At 39.2% G+C, this 18,705-nt stretch overlaps 1 protein-coding gene across 3 annotated transcripts in view; it reads left to right on the top strand.

The window, feature by feature from the left end:
- The first annotated feature begins 1,475 nt into the window (after nt 1-1,475).
- The window catches only part of TNPO1 (transportin 1), a 69,448-nt gene continuing 52,218 nt past the window's right edge, over nt 1,476-18,705 (top strand). For 2 of the 3 annotated variants that reach the window (XR_004500397.1, XM_015653298.3), the window contains exons 1-3: nt 1,476-1,567; nt 18,154-18,336; nt 18,512-18,625. Coding sequence is in view for 2 of the 3 variants with exons in the window: in XM_015653298.3 (XP_015508784.1) it covers nt 18,521-18,625 (105 nt within the window). In the remaining variant the exon portion in view is untranslated. The remainder of the gene's footprint in view (nt 1,568-18,153; nt 18,337-18,511; nt 18,626-18,705) is intronic. The other variant, XM_015653297.2, reaches the window with a different exon arrangement.

The raw sequence follows: 18,705 nt of genomic DNA, 5'->3' as shown, positions 1-18,705 counted from the left end.
GTCTTCTAAGGAGGGCAGGAGCCTCCCTTGGAAGGAATATGTAGACACCCCACCCCCCAAATAATTTCAGATTTGAAATCAAGGGGCTCTCAGGCAGAGATCTGGGGATAGAAATAACAGTTCTTTACTAGTATGTATAACAAGGCAAACAAACAATAACTACAGCATTAGCAAAAAAACAGAACCAGGGACCTCGTGAGACCTTTCTCGGCTGAGATGGGAAGGGATGGAGGAGAGGCTTTGCTTCACAAACCCCTCGGACGAGCAGTCCCAGTGCTCCTGCAGGGCTCCGAGGAGCACTCAGCTGGAACAGCAGGGATGAGCTGAGATCCCGGGCCGGTGGCTGAGGTGTATCAGCAGCTCTGAGGCAGTGGCTGGCACTGCCACATGTCCCGGCAGGACAGGGGGTGCGAGGCCACCAGCAAAGAGGGAAGAAGGAGAAGCAGCAGCTCCATCTGGGTGATGGCAAATTTCCTTCTCTCTGAAGCAACAGCTCCCAGCTCTTTCTCTCAAGCCGAAGTAACCCGCCGAAACTGCCCCCGCACTCCCTTTTTCCTGCCCTCCTTCCCTGCTAGGCCCAGCTGAACTCTGTGTTTCTCAAGCACCCACAAAACAGTCAGGTTTTCCCCTCAACAAATGGGTCAAAATTCCACAGGTGAGCCAGAACTAAAGAAAGTTTAAGACCTAACCCCCAAGAGGTGCCCACAGCCATGAACGAATGTTCAATGGTCTTCTTGCCATGACAGCTGGCCACACATCATTGCATTATAGAATACAGTGGTCTGGGTTGGAAGTACTCCCCCCTGGACCTTTTCCAACAGGTTCATGCCTTTCTTGCAGTGAGGGCTCCAGAGCTGGATATAGAAGCCAGAGGGGAAGAATCACCTTCCTCAACCTGCTGGCCTCGTGTTTTTTTATGCAGTCCAGTATGTAATTGTCTTTCAAGGCTGCAAATGCACCTTTCCTGATCATGTCCCGCTTTTTATACACCAGTACTGCCAAGTCCTTCACAAGGCTCCTCTCACGCCATTCACTGAATCCATTGGCAAGACCCTGCGTGCACTTGTACTGCCTGCCTAAGATGAAATCTAAGGTGCTATCTATACCTTTGCTGTCTAGCCTGCACCCTCATTTTTGGTTTTCTATGATTTTTGCCACCTGTGTCAGATACCTCCTGTAGAGCGCCTGAGGCCGGAGGGGTGCGGGCATGAGGGTGTGCGGGGAGAGGAGGCAGGCCTGGAGAGCCTGGCAGGGCCCAAGAGAAAGGATTCTTGCGAGGAGCCCGCTCGCCCTGAGGGGCCGCGGCCGAGACGGTGAGAGGCCGGGTGGGGCCTAGCGGCCATTTCACCACCGCCTCCATCCCGCCCGCCGTTGCCAGGGTGACCGGGGCAGCGGCGCCCCCGCCCCCGGCCCCGCCCCGCGGCCAATCGAGGGGCGGCGGCGGCCGAGCGAGGTTCCCTTTGTTCAGCCATTTCGGGGGCTGGAGTGGCGCCGTGCGGAGCTGTGGAGGGAGAGGTCGGGCCGCTCCCTCGCCACTCCCCTGCCGCCGGGCTCTGGGATGGTGTGGGTACGTGTCCGGGCTGCGAGGGGCGGGCTGGGACGTCCCATCCCCGGTAGTCGTCGTCGCCGCCGCCGCCGCGTGCCCCGGCCGATGTCAGGGGCCTCCGCGCCACTGTTGGCAGGAGAGCCGTGGTACCGGCCGTGGGCTCTCTTCCGCTCCTACCGGGGATGGATGGATGGATGGATGGACGGACGGACGGACGGATGGATGGATGGATGAATGGACGGATGCATGGATGGAGAAACGGGGCTCGGCTGGAACCTGAGGACCCGGGCAGACCCCCGAGTTATCCCCTCCCGTCCCCCGTTTCCCCTGGCTCCTTCCTGTGCCACGGCTGGCGCCGTCTCCGCAGCATTGTAGCGAGCCGGAAAGTGAAAGTCGCTTCAGGAGAGACGAACGCGGCCCTTTTCTTACCGTAGTTTCTGGCGTGCGTGGGGTCCGTGCTGTAAAGATTTGCCTAGGTGGGGTTTTAGATTTTTATTCCAAAATATTAGAGAGGCGAGAAATCTCGTGTTTGTCTAGTACTTTCGTGTGCCTAGGAAGGTTGTTAATTTAAGTACTCGGTGGAAATTGATAGTGGAACTTGTGAATCTGCTGTGGGGTGACTGTACAAAGCACAGGAATGCTTTCTGGGTTGGTACAAATGATTTGTTTAGTCTGTAAGATATTTATCTCCTTGCTGTGAATGTTATAATTCCTCTCATTTAACTTTCTGTTCAAGACCTGAGAAATCCTCCTACTGTTAGGATTGTTCTGCGATGTATTCAGGCCACCACAGCTTCTTAACCTGTCTGCTTGTCCTCTTGCATAGTTCAGTAGACCTTAATGTGGCATTCGAATACATAAAGATATGGTTAAATCCTTACAACACACTGGAACAAAAAGTTGACTTGTGTTCCTTCTGTAAATGAGTAACTGAACAGAAAAAATAGTCATATGCCCAAACTCTTAAAAGGAGCCTATGATAGAATTGGAAACTGAGCCCATAAGTCTTCATTCTACATCTGCTGTGTGAATTGTAGTTATTTTTGAGTGATATGTGGGAGGATGGATGAAAGGTGCCTACAGTTGGGAAGAATAGTTTATGAGCAAAATTACTTTAGAATGCATTTTCAAGCTTTAGCTAGCTTATACTCGAAGCAGAGATAAGACAAAATAATTATGATCTGCAAAAACAGGGTTACAAAAACAGTTTATTGACTTTGTTAAAGGAGGAGAGGCCTGGTTAAATGAATATTGACTAAGGACCATGATTACTGTTGGATACAGGCAATGTCACATTTCATTGACTAATACAGGTGCAAGTACAGCTGCTAAATTGAGCTATGCCTTGTGACAGGGAGGTTGAAACAACATAATAATGGCTTTATGAATGTAGGCTTTTACTGGATTGTCTGCCACACTTTTCTGTTATATTTATTTAGAATCCAGTTTAGAAGTCCTTGTATGTGGTTATTCGATAAAGCATGTATGCTTAATTTTTAGTTTCATGAATTGAGCTACCTTTTATGGTCCGGTGATAGGTATGCACAGAACTGTTCAGCAGACTGGCAGAGCTCTGGTAGAGTATATCCTATTCATAATTCAGGCACACCAAGATGCTATGGCTACAAAGGAGGATGGTGGAAGGCCAAGTACAATCTTCCTCCATCAAAGCTGATGTTCAGAGTTTTTCCAGTTAAAGATCGGGGCTGAAATAGAGACTGACATTTTATCTTTGAAATGTTTTAATAATAAAGATCTTCTTTCATGGACCCAATGTTGTCAGTGTCATAAAACAGGTTTTTGCCATAAAAAATTTTACAACAGGTTTGTGAACTTGGTATGCACTGATCAATGCATTATTATCAAGCTGTGCCAGTAGCATGAAACAGGGAGGATTTTTTCTTTGCTTTGTTTCTGAAAGGGTAGGACTGCTTTTCCATTACTTTCATGTCTTAATATGTTGTAGTTGTGATCAATTTTGATCACAAAAATTAATTTTCCCCATTAATTTTGTTCAAATTCTACAAGCATTTAAGTACATACAATAGTAGTATGTTTCAATCACTGAATCCACTGCTTTCCACTCACTGTTTCATAGTATTGATCTGAATAATTGGGGTAGGTTTTCTACATACAGCAGAAGATTTTAAATATATACTATACAATTTTTATTGCATGTATTTAACATATATCAATAATAATATATTCATATTCAGAAAGATACTACTATAGCTATATTATTCAATTCATAGTGAAATTATTTCAAATGTCTCATTGAAAGAGATACAGTTGTGTAGATCCACTCTTCGGTTTATGTATGTGACCTGTCATGTACATGGTAAAACACTGTACATATTTATGCATGTATACATGGATGCCATTGAATATGGCATTTCTAGTAACATTATGAAATAAACCTCCAAATGTTACTTTCAGCTTTTAGGTGGTTTAGCCTTGTCCCTACCAGGCTCCAGAGTGAAATTTAAACAATTATTTGTTAATTTCCTGTGTACTGAATGCATCTGAAATTTTCAGTTTGTGTATATGTCTGCATCTAGTGTGTATGTCCTTGTCTGTGTGAGTCAAATCTCAAGGCATAAAATCAAATAAAATTTGTGTTTAAATAAATTTTTTGGATTTTAAATCTTGACTATAGAACAGAAAATTACTCTTAAATTATTCTCCTGTTAAGTAATTTAATTTTGTAGAGCATTTTCTACAAGTTATTGTGAGATACCCTTAAACACTGAAAATGTGCTGCTTATGGTGAGCATGGCACTAAGTGCATTGGTTTAAATAATAGATCAGTGTTACATATGAAAGAGGAAATGACGAGACATACTGTTTTAGGCAGAGAATAGAAAATAGATAGTAGGTGGTACAAAGATGCAAGAAAACTAATCTTAGAATTCAAAATAATGAAAACTAATGTCTTAGAATTCAAAAATAACACACTTGTGGAAATGATGGTGTGGTAGTACAGGCCAGAAGTTCCCAGACTAAGTAGGTCTGTAATAATCATCACCTTATGACTTCTGGCACCCAGGGTCACATGTTTTTCCAACCATGCCAAACCAGAGCCTCATCTATGGTCTTTCTCCACCTTCCCTACTGCATGTTCAGATCATTCAAGTTATGATTGCAGTCTAATACTCACATTTAAGCTTTCCTATCCATTCTTGCACCCATACAAGTTTATTCTTAATTTCAGACTTCAGTCATACAATTTCTCCGCCACATACCAGTATCAGCAACCTTCACTTCCAGAAAAAAAAGTGGAACCTTGGCTTCCCCTGCATGTATGTGCCTCCTTAATCCTGTTCTTCCTACTTCACCATGTCTTGGTCCTCTTCTGTCCTGAACCAGAAGTGTACTCTGCGTGAGGACACCAGAGCTATTCATTGTGTTGAATATGGGTGGTGGCTGCAGTAGTTCCCAACAGGTTTTATGGAAGCCAGGGGGCCGTTGCTGTGCTGGCTGTATAGGAGCAGTGAGACCTAGAAGTGTGGCTCAGTTAAGTTTTGAATGTAGCATGGAAGCAGGCATAAGTGGTGTTTGAACTACACTTTGGCCACCTCTTTTATAGACGAGGAAGAAAGATCAGTAGCAGACATGCATGGAAAGGCAAGAGTAATTTTCTTAAGAGACTAAAAAGCACACATCTGCTTCTTCAGCCAGATAAGCTAAATCAGTGCTAAAATCCAAACAGATATTTCAGTCTGTTTTACATCAGTTTTGCTTGAGTCAATTCATCAGGAAAAAAAAGTCAACCTTAAATTAAGGTTGTGCAGGTAGGCCCCAAGCCATGTCTTTGGAAATCTAGAGTGACTACAGTCCACTAAGTGTAATGCAAATAGATGAATTTTGCATAAGAGGCAGAAGTTTCAGTTGTTGAATGTGGCCCATGAAAAGTAGTTAAAACAAAGCAAGATGAGCTTTGAATGAGAGATTTTGAACAAATGGGAATCACATTAGCAAGAACACAAGGGTCATCTAATTGCATTCTTTGCTTGTTGGTGAGAAAACAGACACCAACATTGGTGCCTGGAGCAGAGATGCTTTTGGAGCCCTTTGGAAAAGGAATAGAAGTAGGTCAACAGATGACAGGAAATGCTTGGTTTAAAAATTCTTTATGTTGTTTCATTATTCTCTCTAACATAAAGAGCATGTATTCCCTAAGTGCAAATGTATTTAATTTTGTATATCACATGTCTTTTAAACTTTCATAAGTAAGAATTTATTTGGTCATTTGATTATATTGACAAATGACTTCAGACACCTTCCTTCCAAAATCTTCCATGTAGAAGGCTTGGTATAGTCGCCTTCTGTTACTCCACTAAAAACTGTAACTTCACAATTCTTTTCTTCTGGAGAATCTCCTATTCCGCCAGGAGATAACACTGTTGGTTTTCTGAGCCAATGAGTGCTTGTATCATATTTCACAATCTGTGATGATAGTATGTTTTTCAGTTTAGCAAGGAATCCTGTCCTAAGTCAAGCATTGTTCATTCCAGTGGTTCTCTTAATTTCTTGGTGATTACACAGAATCAAAATAGCAAGCAAGAATCAAATACAGCACAATTGGCAGTATTCAAAGCATCCCTCAGTTTCACTGCACATTTCAAGGTATGCTTTGTTTTGGTTGCTACTTCTAGCTCTGTCTTTTCAGATGTGGGGTGGAAAAGATGATGCTGATAAGGGAATTCTAGGTTAATCTTGCATATAACCACAACAGAGTTCAGCTCTTGTGTTGGTTGCCAGTTGTTTCTGTTTTTAGTAATTGTTGTACAATGTTTTAAAGATTAAATATTTCTTTTAGGTATGAGAAAATTAATAGACTATACGGAGCTGCATTTTTAAATATTTTTTAATAGTTAAGTATATGAGTTTTTATATCAGTACATGAGATTGATAATCAGTAGATATTGAGAATACTGTCATTGCTTTGTTTCTTTTGTTCTAGGTAACAGGGCTAATGGATCATAGTGAGGCTTTGATAATTTTAGCTCCATTGGGGTGGGATTCTCTCTTTTTTTCTTTTCTTTTTTTCTTTTTTTTTTTTTTTTTTTAAGGTTGAGATAGCAGAGGATGTCTTTTGATGATCTCCTTGTAGGTCTTGCTTTGGGTAATAATGCTGATTTAATTGAACATAAGGACAATTTCTTTACTGCAGTTGTTTATTATTTATATATATACTCGAGAAAGAGTATACCCATGGAAACAATTAACTATCCTGAATTTTGTGAGGGCATACAAGTTGGACCTAAATGGTGATGGAAATTTTAAATGTTGGTCTGTGAATTATTTGTAATCTGACTTGCTGTTTTCACAAATAAAACGTGATTTTTCTATATATTTGGTTCTAAAATTTTACAGGTGGGAAGAACAATAATAGAAAATAATATTTCTATTTTTCTTGACATTTTCATCTTCCTCTCTTATCAGAGATAATAGCAGAAATCCTAAGTGTTAGAATTAAGTGTGATAAAGGGATAAATGAGAAGGTGAGACATTAAAAATTAATTTGAGAATTTGATATCTCTGATAAAATATTACATGCAGAAGGAATTCTAGAAAAGGTGCTGTAGTACATGGTTCTGAGCTCTGCAACATGCCTTCTAGTGTTTTCTGTGGAACTTAAAAAGAGGTACCTCGAGTTCAGAGTTATTAGATATAGTGTAATGTTTTCATTGCAATTTAATCCATGGGTCCTCCAGAAGATGATATCAAGGTAAGATAATAAAATTCATTAGTTCATTGCAACAGTCATTGCAACAGTAGTATGTAGATTAATTACTTCAGCCCTGTTATAGGTAGGTCTGAAAGCAGACCAATTTTTATTTGGGTGAGGTTCAGTTGTCTGATTACATTTTCAGTAAGTGTTAAATAGAGAAAATTATTATTATACAAATATCCTTGATAACATAATACAAGATTATGTTAATTTAGTTATAAATGTGTTTGAAAGTGACCTCTGATTTCCTCACTTAAACTTTTATGTTTTATTTTGAAATTCTGAAAAAATATTAAAAATCAATATTGGTCTTATCCATGCTGAACAGCTTTAACACTCTCAGTTAAACTATCTGGGAAGACCAAGTTTTTTAAAAGTCTTTTTATTTGTTTATAAAACACTGTATGTGAGACATTCATTACATTGTCATACAGTCAGTTTTCTTATTGGAAGACAATTTGAAAGATGTTAAAAAAGCTTGCCTGCCATATTATGCAGAAAATAGCTTTTATTATTATTATTTTAAATTTAATATATAATTTTATATTTAATTTTCACTTAGGTAGTGCCCATAAGCTCTGGAAGTGAGGCTCTTAACACGTCAGGTGTACAACAAAACAGCCTTTTCTGCATATGGTTTACAACTGATTTACAAAACAGGGTATAAATGGTTTTCAGTAGGCAAATACAAGGAGAATAAGAAGTATGAGAGAGACTTAAGACCTCTGTGAACATTTCACCTAAGGAGAGTTTCCACATAAAATGTGAGAAAGGCCAGAATGTATCTTGGAATGCCTTTTGTATTACATGTTTTAAAGGGCATCATATGGTACAGGTCAATAAATTAATCCTCAAGATGAAGTTCATAAAATCACTAGCAGGAAAAAAGACCATATTCTGCATTATGATAATGTATAAGAACTGTTATATAGGGGTGAGATGTTAATTTATTCTCTTGGCTCTAGACAGTTTACCCTGTGACTGCAGTTTAAACTCTTCATAGCTTTATGTTTCATGTAGTGATTGCATTACTTTTTTTAAGACAAAGATGATATGTAGAGTGCCAGTAAGTTTATTTAGGGGAGTAGGTGAAATGATTTGCAGTCAGGTTTTATTAAAAATGTATTTAAGTGGTCTTCAATTTATTAAATGACCTGTGCATTAAGGCAGATTAGATTATTTAAATTAGTTTCTCCACTGAATAGATTTCTTTTATCTTTCAGCAAGGGAAACAGAAAACCAAACCTTTAAAAATCTTGAATTTTTTGTTTTGTATTGGTTGTTTTGTTAGTAGCATTTTAAGGGAATGAATTGATTTATATATCATTTTGACTAAGGTACTGGTAACAGCAACTAGTCTCTGATTCAAATGCATTCTGATATCCTCCACAAACCAACATATAAATATTTAAATTACTAAAATGTTAAAAACTTAGGTAAGAATTACAATTAAATTCCTCATCGAATTACATTTTTATATGTTCAGGTTCTTTATGTCTCTTTTCTAACCTGAATGCATAATGTACTTTAAGTTTAGTTTTTGGTTTCTTATGTTTCTTCTTTCGTGAAATGCTGCATTTTGACCAGAAAGGTAAAAGAATTGCTAAGGGGGCTTAAGTTGATTAAGTCTGCATTAAACTGCCCATGGAATTTTATGGGATCATTCATCTGTACAATAGCAATCTTTATCAATGCAGAAACAGCTATGTAGCCACTTCAGCACAGGTGCTTTAGGTAAGGCGAACTGCTTACATTCAGACTTGCTTGCATTAGAGGGCATTTAGAGTATGACTGAATATGCTTAAACTGAGAAAGCTGACACATTTTTCCACTGGCCATTTCTATTAGATATTCACTGTGCATCTATTAATTGAAATAGTCTTCACTCCTAAGATTATCCTGCTTTCCTTGCCACAATATCCAATCAGTTTTATTTCTTTGGTCAGATAAAAACTGGAAATTTTCTTTAGGAATTTTTAATACTGTTTTAATTTGTATTAATAATCTGTCTTTAATAAGACAGACATTTCTCTGTTCTTTTATAGTTGTCTCACAAAATTTCTGCCAAGTTAATCTTGAAGCACTTGGATTATAACTGTTTGTTGTATAAAACAATCATACATTCAACTTATATAATTGCTTGCCATTTGAAAATACCGATATTCAGAGAAGGCAGAAACACTGGTTTTGATATGTCTGCAAATTTCACTGTGTATATAGATGCAGGAACAGTTTGGGAGTGGAAGTACTTCTGCCGTTATCCATCATTGGTTTTTTACTCCCTAGTTCATATGAGGCTTGAAAAGGAATGTGCAGTCATTCTTTAGCATTCTCATTAAGATCAATAACTCCTATTTGCTTATTGACCTTAAAAGCTTTGCTTCTTTGATTAGGGTGGATAGTGTATCATCCTTTTATATGTATGATTGGAGCAGTTGACTGCTCTCACTGATGAACACATTGTCTTATGGAAGGAGCTCCATTCAGTAATCCAATAAGATCAGTAATTATTTCCTCACTCTTTTCCACAAGGATGTAATTTTGGAATATTTATCTGACATTAGAGAACACCCAGTGCTCAGGCTCACTGGATAAGATTGAATTCCAGTTTCTTTCTCAAGGTTTGTAGATCTTCCACCTGCATACTTGCCAGCTCTTATATGACTCCACCCATATGACACACCCTATGCAGGACAGGGAGTGTGCTCACTTGGAGACACAGAGGAACTAATAGAAACTGAAATACTGCCATTTCCTTGAGGCAACAGCATCTTAAAAGTCTTTGATAGGCCACTCATTGCAGTAAGGAAATTAATCAGCTATGCAAGGAAAAATAAACTAGCATTGTATTGCAGTGACCAGTGATGATGGTTTAGCCAGAACTGTTGCTGTCAGTATTGCAAGTATCACCAAATCACCAGTGTTGTCACTAATGACAGATCAGACAGTGGTAGTGTCACTGACAGGTGTATGTCTTAGTCGATGTTCTGTGTGTAAAGATTTTAAAACCCAGAATGTTCAGAAAAAGACTGGGAGGAAATTAGATGAGTGTGTGGTTCTGAATTCTCTGCATCCTGGGATGCAAGGTATTTTGCCAAGAAGTAAAAATAAAACCTAATCCTGATTAATCAGGTCTTAAGGCTTCCAATATAATTTTTGCTTTGAACCCTGTACTGAATTCCTAATTACACCTGATGGGCTTCCCAGAGGAGACTTCCAGTATTTTGAGTTTTCTTTATAGTTGGTTTCTTTACAGTGGGTGCATACTATGAAAAGATAGTGGTATGATTTAAACAGTGTAAACAAACTAATTTTAATAATTGAAATTGGAAGGCAAAGAGATTTAAATTTTTGTATTTTGTTTTAATTTAGCTTTTCTTTCCCACAATAGATAATTTTTTACCTCATTTCTGAATCAAAACATACTTACAAATAAATATGCCATTTGACTTGTATTTGGTACTTCTACTAGCAAAGGGTCTTCAGCACCTTTACAAGTTCTTTCTTATTTAATGAGATTCCTAATTTTATGTAATTATTATGTATTATTATTGTTTGTAATAGTTAAGATAATGTTGTACAAAAAGGAATTTAAATTAGTGAACTGTTTCATGCGGGCTGTATCGGTATTTTATATATCCTTTGCACTAAACTTGGTTGGTTTATAAGTGCCTACATATTGACAACAATTGGAGAACTATGATGTATTTTGGTTCATCATGGTGCAGATTTTTTCAAAGTTAGCTTAAAAACAGATCATCGCTTACTTAGATTAAGTTTTTTAAATAACGGTGAATAACTTAATTTTAAATAAACAAGGCATTTTTTTTTCAGGGCCAAGAACTTCACCAAATTTGGCACTGTCCCATGATGAGGTGTAATCTCCTTTATATTTGCTGTTTTTAGTAGCAGAGATGATTTTGTCTGCAAACATTATTGTAAAAGAAGAGCAACAGATGTTTATCACGTGCCTATGCCACCAGGGCTCACACAAAGGCCCTGTCTGTCTTGGCTGAGCCATTGTGAGAGGAACAGGCACCATGGAGTTTCTTATTTTATGACTTTCCTTCCAAGATTTGCAGGGACTAGGACCACCTTCTCAGCCATGTAGTAAGTCAAAACAGGAATCATGCATCTATTAGCGTCTTTATTAATCACTGTTAGTTGATAAGAATGAATGTATAACTGAAAGAAAGTGAATGCTAGAATTTCAGGGACTGCATCTCTTTATTCACAGCCTTATACCCATCCATGTTTATGGGTTTTTCCAGCTGTAACTTAATTTTTAAATTATAACTGCTACTTTCCTCAGATGTTTTCAAAAGTCTGCATTCTGACCTATCACAAGGAACAGGTTCAAGAGCTGTGTATCATTTTGATTTTTATTTGCATCTTGCTGAAGCCTATATTACCAATTAGAAAAACTGAAGTTCAGCAAAAATCCTCCAGCAGGTACCAGTTGCTTTGCCTCCTACTTCTCAGAGAAAGAAATCCTACTGTATACTTTAAGTAGGGAGTAGAATAGGGTTCTAATCATGCTTAATTTTAAGTAGGTAAAATGCATGCTGGATTTTGGACAAGAAATTTGACAGTCAAGGTTTAAATAAGATTGGACTCAAGAATGATGCCTTTCATCCTTTGTACACCCACTTACTCCCTTTACCATGTAAGATTTCAGCTGATTGTTCTGGTATTTTCTGTCACAAATTCATGAGGTAGTATTTATCTCAAGCAGCTCTCCATTTAGTTTTAGATTGTTTTCTGACTGCCAGCGTTAAAAGCATGTACTGCCATTTTAGTATCCAACATGATTACAGAGGGACAAATTAGCCACACACTTTTTTTCCACTTGGTAACTCTAGCTGTGGAAATGTAATTATCATGGAATGGTAGAATCAGCAAGATTGGAAGGGACCTAGAAGATCATCCAGTCCAACCATCCATCCAGCACTACCACTGTCACCCCTAAATCACTAAACTACATTACTCAGTGCCAGGTCCAGATGCCTGTTGAACACTTCCAGGGATGGTGACTCCACCACCTCCTTGGGCAACCTGTTACAATGCTTGACCACCCTAACAGTGAAATTTTTTTTCTAATAATCAGAATCTCACCTGTCTCAGCTCAAGGTCGCTTCCTCTTGTCTTCTCAGACTGGTATATTTGAAGAGATGGTGTGTCCATACCTAGATTAGTTGATCAAAGGCATTTTAAATCCAGAGATCTTTGCAGTTTTGCATTGTCTACTACTTCATTCAGCTGGACATTTAGTGAATTATAAGAATGGTGTTCCATCCTGTCAAAGCAGAATTCAAAATCAAAATTCCTGTGATGATGTTCTACTTGGTGAAAGCTTGACCAGTTTTTGTCCCTGCAGGTGAAAATGCTATGTGTCGAATTTAAACCATGAGCAGCAAGAGATTTGGGTTTCAGTTCTGACCTGTACATACATAAGCCTGTGCTATATATTGGTGTTTGTTATGCTAATTTGAATTAAGTCTTAATTGTTATAAAAAACAAGAAATATTAATGCATGCTGAGACTGGTCATCCATTTTATCTGCAATGTTGGGATGGTTTTGTACCTTCATATATATATGGAAACTATTGCTCTGTTCTTTCCTCTATGCTCATTTGATGTATGAGAAGCAGAGGTGTTCATTAAATAAAGAGGGAAAGTACTTCCATCAGTAGAGTGGACTCACAGGCCGTCAGTTTATCCTGAGTACTATTTCATCTCTTCAATGGGATTCCACAGTGCAGGCTTTTACAGACATTATCTGCAAAAAGAAATACTGCTCCTTACCTTTGAGAAAAGAAGCCATGAAATCATGGATGGTGACTGCAACAATACTGAGCCAGAACAGTTCTCCCTTTCACACAGGCAACAGTGTAACTGATTTCATGAGCAGATATGTTATTGTAACTTTAGATGCACTCATAAAAAGTTTATCATCAAATTCGTGGTGTTCCACTTATGGCAAATCACATTACAGACTGATTTGCCTGGAATATTGAAATGTCAGTGTTTCAGGAAATTTGACTTCAGCTTCGTTATGAGGTGTTGTATATGGGAGTATTTGTACACACACACATTTTATAGTCTCATACACAATATAAGACAGAACAAATTCTAGATAGAATTATCTCAGGAGGGTAGAAAGTTAACATTTCTCTCAGTTTCCTCAGCTTCTTATTCTGCTCCTAGACCTACTGACCAGAGAGAATAAATAACAGTAGGAAAGAAAGGTCAGTTAATGGTACACAAATCTGAAGTTATATTACCTGAAAGCCCATACATTTGCTACTTTGAATTGTTGTCAAATTGCTCCTCAGAGGTAGAAAAAAATTCTGTCTATAGATAGGAAAAAAAGTTATTTTTTAAGATGGTCTTAACCCTACCAATGAAACACATTCTTAGTTTGGTACATTCCACAAAACTTTTTTCTTTAGTCCAAGGCTTATGACTATATGACAGATCATGTTGAATTTGGTTTATCTTCTGCAAGGTGGTTTTCCTCTTAGGCTTTTGTCATCCAGTGTGACATTAAAGAACTCCTTAAAAATAAGGGGGTTTTTGCAATCTTAGTTACCAGGAAGAGATTCCACTCCATCTGGCAACTTAATACCCTTTGTACCAGGCTTAACTAGGAAGTTCTGCCTTCAAAAGAATTACACTTGCAGTACTGGACTTGGTTAGTGTTGCATTAGAAAACAGTAAGTTTACAGGCTCTTCTGGCTCTTATTTTTAAACAACACAAATACAAAGTAATGTTGAGACCCCATCTTAAAAATATTTTTCTAAAGTTTGCTTGGGCTTCTGCTTAAAGCAATCTTTATATCATAACAAATCAGCTCTGGAAAAGTAGAAAATTAATTTCATAGACATTTCAGTCAGGAACACAAAATCATTTCAAACTCTCTTCATATCTCCTTAGTAACTTCTCTGGTGCTTCACAGGGTCAAACTGTTTTCTTTGTAAAACTGTTCAAATTAGTTGTGTAATAAATGTTAATCTTGTATCATATGGCTGAACCCAGACTGCATCAAATGTTTTAGAATGGATGTTCATTTGATATGTTGGATGTGAGGACTATCAGTATTTTTTTAAAGTGAAAGCTTAGGGCATGTATCCAGGCACAATGCATTGCAAAATAGTATAGCAGTAGCTATTCTGCATGAGCTCCTTCATATAAACACATTTATTTGGTGTCATGAGAACTTATTTTCTGCTTTGCTTAATCTACATTACTCTTAGCTTGCCATAAAAGGATTTACACAGAAAGCTATTATGGAACATCTGTATTTCCTCTGTGCATACAACCTTATGCAGAGAAACACTATGAGCAATTTGTATGGAAATTCAGAAGGCTTGATCTTAGCAATTGATTACCATTATTAAATACCAATGTTACAGGTTAAAATGCCTGAATTTTATTACAAGAAGGTTGCTATTAGAATTCTCTCAAAATTAAAAAAAAAAAATCCAAAAAATAAAACTAAAGAATGGGGAAAATTTTCTAAAGGGTAAAGTGGCTGAAGCTAACAGTTCTGAAATTAAGACTATTTCGAGAATTAATTTTTATTGGAGAATAATTATTTGGTTTCAAAACCACTGGCAGTGACAAATTGTAGTTTCCAAATGTACAGCTTGGAGTCCATGGCATTTGAGGGATGGGACGTCTTCCTAGCAGTGCAGATCTCAGTCTCTTTTCTGGTTGATTGTTGGGAGGGATTTGCACTGGTCTCCTGGTTCTTTTCTAAGTGCACTGAGACTATGGAGGGATGGGGTGGGTATTCTGTTATGAATTTCCTATTTGATCTGTCTTTGTGTGTTTTGAGTATCAACTGTCAAGTAATAAATGTTGTTTATCAAAAACCAGATTCTAATTCAAGTTCCTGTTAGTATCTGTTTATAACACAATGAAAAGCAACAAGAGAGATGAAAAGACCTAGCACCAAATGCACTCTAATGTGATGATAAAGACACTTGGCAGAAAAAAAGTTGGGTTAATCACCTTGGGAAGAAGCAAGAATCAAAGCCTTTCTTGTACATTCACAGCTACTACTCTTAAAAACTTGGATTTTTAATCCTTTAGTAGTAGTACATATTGTAGCCATTTGTTTCCTTGTATGCTAGATATGTCATTTCAGCCGGAATTAAGGGGGAATTGTGAGAGAGAAATGGAAGAGATCAAGAAAACAGAAGATAGAAAAAAAAATTATAGACTTTTTGTGGACACTTAAGTAGAAAATTGCAAGGTCTAAACTATATCTTAAGACATAGTTTAGTGTTTTGCTGTGTAATTGTTTGGCTTGTTTGTTTGTTTTCAATATTACACATTGTTTCAACAGTGGATTATGGCTAGTGCATGACATCGTAACAGAGAAATCAAATATTCCTCAGCATTTGTACAAGGCTTCTGTCTTCAGAGAAGTTCTGTAATCTTAACATATATAGATGAAGTATGTCAAATATAGTTCTGCTGCATTTTGCTGATCAAGTGGGATGAATCAGGCTGTGTTTTGGAGGGTAGCATGCATGCCTTGGTACCTTGTTTAACATTGATTTCCTTTCTATACAAGATTCTTTCTTGGAGAAAACAGGTAATAGAAAACAAAAAAGGTAAAGAATACAGATATGTAAATGCAAAGCATACAGAAATAAGCAATTTTATCTTTTTTTTTTTTTTTCTGTAATGCTTTAAACCTGAACTTTTTTTTCTTGTCTCAGTGAAATTATTTTGACTTCTTCTGCTTCCTTACATAATTTGGAGGACTAGAGATAGGTTCCTCCTCAAGTTTCACCCACGTTTCATACATAGAAGCTGCAGGAGACACCTCATCTTACAGAATACCTTCTCCTCTTGATAATGTCTGATAAATTACTCTTACCTGTCCTGGAGGATGATGATATAAAGCACTTAGACATCTCCACTAGAGGTCTTCTATCGAGGCTCCAATTTGTAGGCCTTTTCCTGTCCTTTCCACTGCAGAAGTGGAAATTCTTACCAGGATTGCTTGAGTTCTAGTTGCATTCTTGGAAAGGAAACCTACATTGTTCTTAGTTATGGATGCTAAGTATGGCATGCTTCTCTACCTGCTCTTTACTGTTCAGATTCTTCCCCTCTGATCTTTTCCCTTGTTTTCCATCTTTAATGTTCTTCTTTAGCACACTTGGTTTCCAGATAATATTAGACAGATACAATCCTTGTGTCATAATTTCTGAATAGTAACTTTCAAAGCTCTAATCAAGTTCTAACAAACTTTATAGAGGTGGCACAGAAGTCTCAAAGAAAAATCAAGTTTCTACAGTCTTACTGCTAAGGCACAGTTAGGTGGATGAGGCCTACATTAGCTCTTCCCTGATTTGTTGGACTTCAGCTTTCATTTGTTGCAGCTATGCATGCATCCTAGAAAGATATCTCCTGCACACAGTGTGAGCCATTAACATCAGTTTTAATGGTCTGATTCAAAATCCTTTTCTTTTGACTAGAAGGAAATGAGTGGAGATTCATCCTGATCAGAAAAATCTCATGTAAATCTTAAGCCTATTATTTCCTACTAAGTAGTGGCATGTCTTTATGTACCTATCTTACTGACTTCATCTCATTTAGGTGCTGTAAACTTTCAAGAGGTGCTCAGCTTTTGTAGTCTCCCAAAAAGTTCTGTGATAACTACAGCAGTTTCTAAAATAGAAGAGCTTAATGAATAGATTTCGTTTCTGGATTGTTTTTTGTGGTTTTTTTTTATAAGCTGCTTTTGTTCTCTCCATTGCTTTTATCTTGTATGCTACACAGAGTACTTCTCTACATACTTCTCTTCTTCCTACTCCAGTGTGCACTCTTTCCTGGTTCATCAAAAAATCTCTTTCACTGTACTCATTATCCACATACATAGTATAAGTACACTACCCATCTTCTTGCCTATGATGGCTTCTTTTGCTGTTTTGTTGGAGACAACAAGTTTTGTTGTCTCCTTCAAGAATATCATCACATAGTAATAGAAGGAAAGTTAGCTAAGGACACTTCATAGTATCTTGGACTGGACAGTCATTGTTGGGGAGGTGAGACAAATAGCCATATAGCAAATTAGGTGGGATGCACCCTTGGGAATCAGTACTGTTGCCTGTCCTCAGTGGCTCTGAACAGTTATGGCTGAGACGTGCAATGTTTTATATTGCAGGAGAAGCAGCAGAAACTAGTATTCACGTCAAGTGAGGTGCTTACAAACACAGTGACTAAAAGTAAGATTATTAAAAAAAATCAAGGAATTACTGGCTTTCATTTTGACGTTTTAGACCAGTTTTAAACAGCATGTATTCTTTCTTCTGTTAGTATAATATGTAAAAATAATATTTACATACACGTGTAATGCATATTTTACATATATACATATGTATATATGTATCTAAATTGTCAATTTTAACCCGAGATCTAGCGTGATATATTTTGGGTCTAAGTTTCAGATACTTTTGTAGGTATTCAAAGCAGTTTCTTTGGAGTTTGTATGTCCCAGCTTCCCCTTACTTCCCTGCGTACTTCGTCCTGTTCCCTCTTTACATGTGGAATTAGGAACTTCTGAGATCTGCTCAGCACTCAGACAAATGACGTAGAAGTGTAGCAGGTACCACGTTCCTGACTCCGAGATCTGGTTTCGCGCCTGCACTTCACTTCCGTGGGGGAAGGCGGGAGCCTCCGCACTCGCTGCCGGGCGCTGTCCCAGAGGGCTGGGCCGGGCCCGAGGCGCCCCTTCGCCCCTCGCCTGTCTCATTTGCTGGAGGTTTCTGTCTGTTCTCGGGTGGGCGGCGTGGGCTGCCCGTTTCCCGTCGGTAAAGCCCCAGGACTGAGGTGGTCGCGTTCTGTCGCCCGCAGGCTCCCGGCAGTGTGGGACGCACCGGGGAGAGGCGGACGGCGGCGCCGGCGGCCCAGAGGCGGCCCGGGCGGGCGGAGCCGTGCCCGGCGCTAGGACCCAGCAGGACGCGAGGCGGCTCTTCGGTCCGGATCACAAATTCGTCGTGACTCAGTCCCTGCTCGGCGCGGAGGCAGCGGGAACAGGTCGGTGTCCTACGTCTATCCGGCGGCTGCTGGGGTGCGTGGGAGCACGAGAGCCGGAGCGGAGCGGGCACTGCCGCACCTCTTCCCTGGCCCGGCCTTCCTTCATCTCCGCCCGCCCCCGCCCGGGCCCTGCCGCGCCGCCAACCGCGACCGCCTGTTGTCTGCTGTTTTCCAGACAGCCAAGATGGAGTACGAGTGGAAGCCCGACGAGCAGGGGCTCCAGCAGATCTTGCAGCTTCTCAAGGAGTCCCAGTCCCCGGACACCACGACGCAGAGAGCCGTGCAACAAGTATCCTTGGCCGAGGCTTGGGGGGCCCCGAGAGTGGGCCGGGGGCCGCCGAAGGCGGGCGGGGGGAGCGTGGCCTGCGC

This window comes from Parus major, chromosome Z, assembly GCF_001522545.3.
Source record: "Parus major isolate Abel chromosome Z, Parus_major1.1, whole genome shotgun sequence".
NCBI classification, from domain to species: Eukaryota; Metazoa; Chordata; class Aves; order Passeriformes; family Paridae; genus Parus; species Parus major.
Note: the sequence above shows the minus strand (reverse complement) of the source record. Positions and strands in the feature narration are given on the sequence as shown.